The 9,385-nt window shown below is 43.1% G+C and overlaps 1 protein-coding gene across 1 annotated transcript in view; it reads right to left on the bottom strand.

Moving 5' to 3' along the window:
* Positions 1–8,302, bottom strand: part of ARP2 (actin related protein 2) — a 97,149-nt gene extending 88,847 nt beyond the window's left edge. The window contains exons 1-3 of the mRNA XM_086819259.1: positions 8,145–8,302; positions 2,403–2,513; positions 1,985–2,119 (exon numbers count right to left, since the gene is read on the bottom strand). Of these exons, the coding sequence (XP_086675385.1) occupies positions 1,985–2,119; positions 2,403–2,513; positions 8,145–8,213 (315 nt within the window). The 5' untranslated portion in view covers positions 8,214–8,302. The remainder of the gene's footprint in view (positions 1–1,984; positions 2,120–2,402; positions 2,514–8,144) is intronic.
* Positions 8,303–9,385: the final 1,083 nt, after the last annotated feature.

Raw genomic sequence — 9,385 nt, forward strand, 5'->3', positions numbered from 1 at the left:
CTGGTTACTCTTTGCATCTGCAACAGGAATCAGCAATGAAGAGAGGATCTGATACATACATACGTCACAATCGTGACAGGGAGATAGGAGCCCGGTGGAGGGATGCTGCAGTGCCCGTTGGGGGTGTTCGTGGAGCTCGATGGTGATGCGTCTCCTACATGCGTTAGTCTTCCGCTGCGCATTCTGACATGGTATCAGAGCCCATGCCATAGTCACAAGGGAACGGGAACGTTTTGGGGAACGGATGACTGTTTGGAACGGGAACGAAAAGCTTGAATAAAAGGGAACGGAATCAGGAACGCCACATCATTGCATAAATGTGTTTATAAATTTACTTTATATATCTGTAAATGCTTTGGAAAGAGACATAGTAAAGAAAGAACCTCAAACCATCTCAGTAGTGGCCATGATAATGCATAGATGTGTTCTACATGATACATAGTTCACTTATATTTCTTACATGGTCTGCGGTGCCATTTTGGAACGGGAATGGGAACGGCTATCTCTATGGAACGCGTTCCCCCGTTCCAAGAGCTTGGAACGACGTTCCCTTGTGACTATGGGGCCCCAGGCGCGTGTGGTCCTGGGCAGCTCAGGCGTGTGTGGTCCTGGGCGACCCCCTGGCGGCTCGGTGGCTTGCGGAGCTCGAATCGAGGGAGGGTGTTGGAAGGTTGGCAATTTCGAGCGTGTGATCTATGGCTAGAAGGTGCCTTGGATTATCCCATAAGTGGAAGCATGGGAAGTTGAAGAGCCATATATAGGCTAGAGTGACACCTTGTCATAATCATCTCCTCCGGGCCGGTGTTTTGGGAGGCAGCTCACGGGGAGATGGGAGCCCGGTGGAGGGATGCTGCAGTGCCCGTTGTGGGGGTGTTCGTGGAGCTCGATGGTGATGTGTCTCCTACGTGCGTTAGTCTTCCGCTGCGCATTCTGACAAAAGAGACCAATATTCCATTCAAAATAGATTTTTCTTTCAAAGAAAAAAGGTTTGCCAAGTGGATGCTAACGACATGAGGAAGACTTTTTGAAAGTCATGGCCGCCCTTGTGCCGAATATCCAGGTGTCTAAACAACATTGGATTTGGTCAAGAGAGATCTCTATCAAACAAAGATGCGAATGTTTCTAGAGTAATATATGGTCAACAATGCCAAGTCAATAAGGCTAAACTTGCATCCTTCCAAGATCCTTGGTAAGAAATGGAAATCTTTCTCAACGGATTTCATTGTGGGATTACTTATGACCAATAGAGGGCATGATACAATTTGTCTGATAGAGAATTGCCTAACTAAATCGGCAAGCCTTATTCCTACTAAGAGCTCAACAACTAGCTCCGTTACTTGTGAAAAAGCTGTTTAGTTTATATGGAACACTACATAGCATTGTTAGTGATCGTAATACAAAGTGGACAAGTCACTTTTGGCAAGAGGTATTTAAGAAATTGAATACAAAGCTGAACATGAGTTTAGTGGATCATCCTCAAACTGATGGTCAAATGGGGCAGATAACTCAGACTCTACAGATATATATGTCAAGCGGTAGTATGTTTGAGAGGAGTTCCTTCTACATACAAAGTTGTATATAACATATGTCTATGCTCTTTTCAAATTGCCCTGGATGAATTGTGTTTAGTTGTTAGAGCTCTTATCAATTGGCATAAGTCAGTGGGCTTTTGGATTAGTGACTTGTAGAGACTCAATTGGGGTGCAGAGCTTGGATTTACTTGGATTGAAAGAGGTGGCACTGCAAGATACTTGGGATGTCAAGTTGGGATTGCAAATAATCTACTTCATTGGATCTCTATAAAATTTGCCTTAGCCTCCATTGGATGGTTGCAAAATAACCCTAGTTTTTCTAAAGTGCAAGTACACAATGCATCCAGCCAATGGATGTTTTATCAAGGTTTCTTTGAGGTCCCGATAAGTTTTCAAATAAAATGAAACATTTGCAGCACAACGCTATTGTGCTTGACGTGATGTATGTGTACCTTCAAAACATCATGGATCATGTGATCCCAAACATGGTTCATATCTTCCCAGTTCTGCACGATCCCATTGCTGACAGGGTAAGTAACCTCCAGCTGATGTCGAAGTTTAGCACAAGCTTCCCCCACTATGATGTCCTGGATAGAATCCAAACATAGATTCTATCAATTAACAATATTGCCCATAGCACGACCGATTTCAATCCCAAATTAACATCTAAGAAAGACCAAAAAGGCCTATGAGACCAAAATCTGATTACACCATGCCAAACATCTCATGCAGGGGACTGGAGGCATCTAATGCACCCCCATATAAAAGTGTAAATGAAACAAATGGAAAATAAACCAAGTAATTCTTCAGTCTTGTAACTGCAAAGACTTAGAGGAGTTTACTCTAATTAACAAAGTGTGTAAAACATACATCAAGCTTCTGTTCGCTGATTGCTTCTTCGAACCGCAGTGTTGGCCGTCCAACCATGCAGGGGAAAACTGCAGCAGGAAAATTTTCACCTGCAAAGCCACATTTCACATACTGACCATAAAAACCAAACAAGTTAGCCACCTGAGGTTACAACAGCAACCAAAAAGTAAATAAAAACACTAAACGAAATAATTGAGCTCTTTCTGAGCATTTTTCTTACTCACATTTTCTTTGGAAAACATGCATTATTCTTATATCCAGGATCCTGTCCTGTTCATCTGAGAGACTAGCTGGCAGCAATAAATTCTAAATGGAACTCCTCATCTACTGGAATTGCCATCAGCCCCTCACGAGCAGGTGATGTGCCTGCTCTTAACATTTATACAAGCTTGTGCTCTGATGAGTACCAAAGAGGTCTGGTCTCTTGCAATGTGGATAAGATGATGACTTTCTTTTCCCATGCAAGCTTGTGCTCTGATGAGTACTAAAGAGGCCTGGTCTCTCGCAATGTGGATAAGATGACAACTATTTCTTTTCCCATGCAATATACAGGCTTGTATTTCCATCATAGTTGGTTCAAAATGCTTGTCAAACGAGGTGAGACATATGGTACAACCCATATCATCTCTAATTTATGGTACATTAGAAACCTTGCATTTTTTCACTCACATAAACACTTTTTTTTTTTGTTTTTGTGATTGCTCTTTAAGAAGTTTGCCTCTTCTTTGAGGACTTCTTTCTTTGTACAGTGAAGCGATAGAACATAGCATTTGCAGAAAAACACAGATGGAGGAGAGAGAACATCTTGTTGAAGAGGAGGCTTCAACAAGATGCGAGAAGGAGGGCCGGACCAGCAACAAACCTGGGCTCTGATACCATGATAAAGTTGCACAATGCGGAAGCAAGACATAGGAGAGAGGGAGAGAGGCACAAAGACAAAGATATCAGACAATGAACATCTTTATTATAGCATGAGGCTTTGCAATGGCAATACCCGCCAGCAGATGGGTGATAAACAGTATGCCTGTGAATAGATTGGATACAAGTGATGAGAGGAGAGGCCTTTCTTTATAAAGGGGGCCATGAACTTTCCTGGAAAAAAAAAGGAGGCCATGAACTAGCCGACTGCAACATGAAGCTGGCCGACCGTAATAAATCAGCCCACAACTCATAGAAAGAGATAAAATACATGTGCTCCAATATAAGGCTTGTTCCCACACAACACATTGAGATGCACAAAATCTAACAAGGTATAGCAGGTACAATAGGCGGCTACAGTAGGTACAGTTGGCTACTGCTGGTACAACAGGTTCAGCAGGTACAATGTATGACTTACTTTCAGCAAGTTTTTGCATCACCTCCTGCTGAAACCCATGCTATGCCGCACGCTCGTACATAATTGCTACATAACGTAAAAGAAATAATGGATGTGCAAGAAGCCTTTGAACTAGAAAGCCTATTTACGTCTATAGTGATATACAATGCAGTCGCTTCAGGCAAATGGAAATCTCCTGGATCGGATGGGTTGACTAGGGAAATCTTTTTGGAATTCTCAAACCTGCTTGAGGATCCATTATTACATATGATCAACCAATCATGGCAGCAAGGTGTTATGCCATCATCTTGGAAAGGACTAGTCAGACTAGCCCTTGTTGGAATAATCGAAGTCTTAGTGGTGTGAAAGGTTATTAAGTCTTGGTGTGAACACATTAGGTGTGAACCACCTAATGTGAAAGGTTATTAAGTCTTGGTGTGAATAGATCAGGTGTGAACCACCTCTTATTAAGAGATTAAAGATAAGGGTGCCCTAATGCCTATAAAAGCAAGGTCTTGGGTTGTATTTCTTTCTTGCCAACGTAATGAGTATCACTAGAGTTTTCGGCCCTCCCGCCTGCCTCCTCGGCCTCCTCGCCTGCATCCTCCTCGCCTTCGCCTCCCACCTACCACCCTGTGCCCTCCTCGCCTTCGCCTCCCACCTGTTGCCCGCTCTGCTATCCCTCCCCCCTGTTGCCCACTCTATTGTCCCTCACTCGCCCCAGCCCCCTTCCCTCGCCTCAACCTCCATCTTTGCCTCTACCCCGCATTGCCAAAGCCACCCTCACCTTGCCCAACTAACCGTGCTCCCGCCAGCTCCCCCTCCTTACCCTCTTTCCCGTCAAGTGCTTTCAGCTTTTGGGTTTTTTTCTTGGTGGCGAGACTCGTCATCTTTTGGTCTCGAACCCCCAGGTCCTAGGACTCCATTGCAGGCACTCCGTCAAACCCGACCGAGGCCGCCATCCCTTTCCTCTCCTTTTCAAAAGAGGATCTCCAGCTCCTCGCTTCGATAATCACTTCTTTGGAGGCCTCCACCTTGGTATGCAAGATTGTGGGTAGCCACCCGACATGCGGACAGTACTTGGCGTGCCTGGAAAGATCACTGACATTCATCCCTTGGGGCGTGGCTACTATCAAGTTGAGTTCAATTCGCCTACAGCTTCAAACAGACTCATGGAGCTGAGCCCTGTCACACTGCGTACGGCCCAAGCCTTCTTTGTTTGCGAGGTGGCAGCACGGCTTCGACACAACGTCCGATCCTTTGGTTGGCGTCTCAGGCTTTCCAGGATTTAGGAAGGAATACCTTCCTCTCCTCTCGGTAATAGGTGGTGCTATCGGGAGAGTGATGGAATCCCCCCCCCCCAACCACCGCTTTGGTTCTTTCTCGGATGGCTGGGACTCCATCCCTTCGTATCTGCATTGCCTTTCCAGAGTCAGTGCCTCTTGGCACTACAGACCACCTATGTGGTTGTTTCCCCTTCCCCCCATTGTATGAGATAACCTCCTCCTCCTAGAGTAGCCAGCCGAAGTAAAGAGCATCCTCCCCTTTTATGCATCTTGACTCTCGCTTCCCATTTGGAGACGAGTTTGTATTTAGCCATTATGGTTGTTTTCTCCGTAACTAATAGAAGGATAAAAAAGTCATTTATTGGCTCTATCAAGATTGTACAGCGCGTTGTATATTGGGCAAAGGATTGTCTTGTCCTTGGATATTGGGTAAATCAGTCATGCAAGGTTTCCCTTTCGGTGCACTTCTATATGTGATTGCCACTCACCCTTTGCTTCTATATATGGACAAACTTACGGATCAAGGACATTTGCATGGTTTGCAATTGTCAAATGGTCATAATTTAGTGGTGCACGCTCATGCTAATGATTCAAAAGATGCCATAGACTTGGTCTTTCAAAAGATGAAAGCAAAATTGAAATACTGGCAATTGTCTACCTAGCTAGCCTTTACATGTGCAATTGAGAATAGTACAATCCATCTTGATGGCTTATGTATAGTTTTTTTTGCCTCTATTGGTATGGACAAAGAAACATATCTCTACTTTCATGTCTCAGACCATGGAAGTCTTATGGAAAACCAAACATCAGAAGAAAACTCTTAGACTCTTGAGATGTGAATGGATTTGTTTGCAAAAGATGCATGGAGGGCTGAATATTCTCAATATTCATTATCATGTTTTGGCAAAGAAAAGTAACTCTGTTGTCCACCTTTTTTGCCCAAGAGCAACCTTGGACAGTGATGATTGCAGCTATGTGTACTGCACTTACGACTAACTCTTTTGGCAGTTGGCAAGATACACATTGGGTTTTGCTTCTTGGAAAGTTGCAAGGGAAGATACAAGGCTGTCCTTTCACTACTAGACTAATAGCATATTGGAAAAAAGTCCTCCAGTACTTGCATTAGTCTGGAAGACATCCAGAGATAGGTAACTCACTAAGATTGGAGAGTATTCACTGGAGCAAAGTTTCTATGCAACCTCTGGCAATTCAAGAGCCCAAGAAAGCATAATATACGTCTAATCCAGGATGTCATCTCTCCAGATGGCAGAATACTTACATTCCCCCATGCGCAAAGGATATGGAATTTGCGTATGCATTACAGACCTGTCTAGCAAAAAATTAGAGCTTTGTTTGCAACAATTTGAAGTGATTCCACCTGTCATTCAAGGGAATAGATTGTTGGATTGGATGCTTCAAAGAGATGAGCTTGGTTTTCCCAAAGTACCTGTGTCACAGCTCACTGCTATCTGAATATACAGATTGATTATTCCCGAGCCCTGGATTGCTGCTCATTCGAACAGGCTTTGGAATATGGATAAGACAACCAAGTGGTGGAAACAAAATTTGGAACAATAAATTCTCATTAAAGCAAAGTGTTTTCCTTTGGCAATGCTTGGTTGGATGTTGGTGAAACTCTTGCCACCAAAAGAAAGATAGCTTCTGCTTCTTGTTTTAGATACTCAAGTCGCAATGAGACTATGTCTCATCTACTATGGGCTTCTTTGGATACCATAGATTTCTTGCTAAGATTATCTCTTTCTTTGGATGCCAGATTTCCAAGATGTTGCTTCTACAAGCATTTCTCGACCTTTGGGAGATATCACAAAAGACTGGTTGATTATGCGGGTTTCCTTGCTTGGACACGCTTTTGGGCCCTTTGGACACTCTGGATTGGTCACAATCGTCTGATCTTTCCTTCTACACAGATTGACAAGTGCTGGTATTTTCGTCAATCTTTGCGCCTATGTCTTTATGATTGCGATAGACTACAAGAAATGAATCAACTGCACTCAGACTTGTTTTTCCACTGTTTCTGATTTTCAAGAAGTTTTCCTCACCTCTATAGGCTTGTTCTCTCGTACACTGAAGTAATAGAACACTGCTTTTTACAACAAAAAAAATGTGTGTGTGTGTGATCTCTAAGTTCAAACTCGACATATTTTTATTTGACAAGCAATTGCATCGATGGAGATCAAGATCCCCAAGCTCTACTATCACATCTCAATGGGATCTTTCCCTCCCACATGCACAAGGCAAGGTCTTTCTTGTTGAGGAAGTATCACTATAGGCTAGTGGAGGCAACCATGTTATAAATACACGGCAAGATGTGGTGGGCAGCTAGATGGCTGTGCTACATACAATACTGCCAACATAAGGCACCATTTGAATGAGTCGATACACATGTCAGGTACCTTGGAGCACATTCAAGGCGGTTAAGGACCAGCAAACAATTTCCCAATGAATGGATTGCATTCACACCCTCGGAGATACCAAAAGCACTACGGACTGCTGCTCCCAAACAGCAAAACATAGAGTTTGGGCTCTTTCACTTGGCATCATCAGTACAGTGGCCATACCATGACGATGACGATGACGACGATGGTGACAGTGAATGACGGCAATGGCAATGGCAATGGCAATGGCAATGGCAATGGCAATGGCAATGGCAATGGCAATGGCAATGATGATGATGATCTGATGGCGGTGGTAGAGGTGGTGATGATAATGATGATGACTAATACTTCAAAACCTCCTTAATTTTTATTGGATCTAGGAAACTGCCTGCATGAACACTTGATTTTTTAACTAGTCTGAATGTAGGTGACGTTGATATGCATGTTAAGGGCTTATCTCACATATGATTTCTCTTTGCTAAGTGAATGATCTTAAGGTGGAGAAAAATATATATATATATATATCAGTACAGTTTGAAAAATTATAACGGGGATCCCGTCAGCCATTCTAGTTCTAGAGAGTTTACAAAATCAGACAAAAAATGCAGGCATGTGCATGAGACCAGTGCAGTTTGGTAGTTAAACGAGGCATTGTAAGGGCAATTGCGGATCAGATCAAGCATTCCAAAAAAAAAAATTTCGAAAATCTGGGAAAGATTTTAAACTATGAGTATTGAATAAATACCCCTGTTCCATTGTCGCAGACGATCACGTCCTTGGAAACGTTGTGAGCTGGCCCATTTCGGTGAGCCATCTCAGCCCACGCTGATCAAGGTGTACATGAAAGATTAACGTGCTTTCTATAGCAGTCCGAATGCCCAAAGCTTATAGCGTAATAAATCGACATAAAACACTCCACAGTTGTCCGGACAACTGTGCAAACTCCGCCCACACCCCGGGCTTATGAGATGTTTTTGGGGCCGTTCACACGCTTTGGATTGGGCAGGGTTTACAAAGGGGGGCTTGAGAAGAATGCCCACTTATTATGGCTGCTGCATATAAAATCTAAAACTACAAAATCGAGGCCGCTCATTTCACTCATGGGGCCCATGTGGTGGTGGTCCTTTACTAGCAAGCAGGTGAACTACTAGCTCTTCCGATTGGCCGATAAGGTTTTCAAGGCCTACTTTGGAACCCAACACATGTCAAGTGTCCCCACAACTTGCATACTATAGAACCCCATCCCTCTCTGTAGACAATGTAAGAGGTTCCAACCCAATTCATGAACAAAGGTCATCCCACTTATGTGCAAGTAGCATTAGCTTCTTTATACACTCAAAGGCACTATCATCCCTAGGATGGTCCTCACCCGAACCATCACTCATAGCTTCTCTTTTCATTTTAGCACTTACGGCGGTAAGCAAGCTCGTGAGGGGATGGATGATGGAACTTACCAACCTTAAATCTGGATATCATCACGTTATAATGACTAAGGAAGATGTGTACAAGACTGCCTTCAGGACCCAAATTGGTCATTATGAACTCTTGGTTATGCCCTTTGGATTAACCAATGCTCTTGCGACTTTTAGTCGTACGATGAATCAAATCTTCCTCAAGCATCAAAAGTTTGTGGTTGTTTTCTTGGATGATATATTAGTCTTCAAAAAATATGTCAAAGATCATGAAAAACATTTGGAGTTAGTATTCTCTCTTCTGAAGGAAAATCAACTCTTCCTCAAGCTTGAGAAGAGTATTTTCTTTCAAGATCGAATTAAGTACTTGGGTTATAGTGTTTCTATAGAAGGAATCCAAGTTAATCCTAATAAAGTTGAGTATTGTTACTTGGCCTCGGCCTCAGCCTCGTAACATACACGATGTTTGATCATTCTTGGGTTCGTGTAGTTACTACAAGTTCATAAATAATTTTGCATATATTGCACTTACCGAACTCGTAAAGAAAACTAAAACTTTCCATTGGTTTGAGTA

The sequence above is a fragment of the Cibotium barometz genome, chromosome 25 (assembly GCF_041138505.1).
Source record: "Cibotium barometz isolate CiBa-2024 chromosome 25, ASM4113850v1, whole genome shotgun sequence".
NCBI classification, from domain to species: domain Eukaryota; kingdom Viridiplantae; phylum Streptophyta; class Polypodiopsida; order Cyatheales; family Cibotiaceae; genus Cibotium; species Cibotium barometz.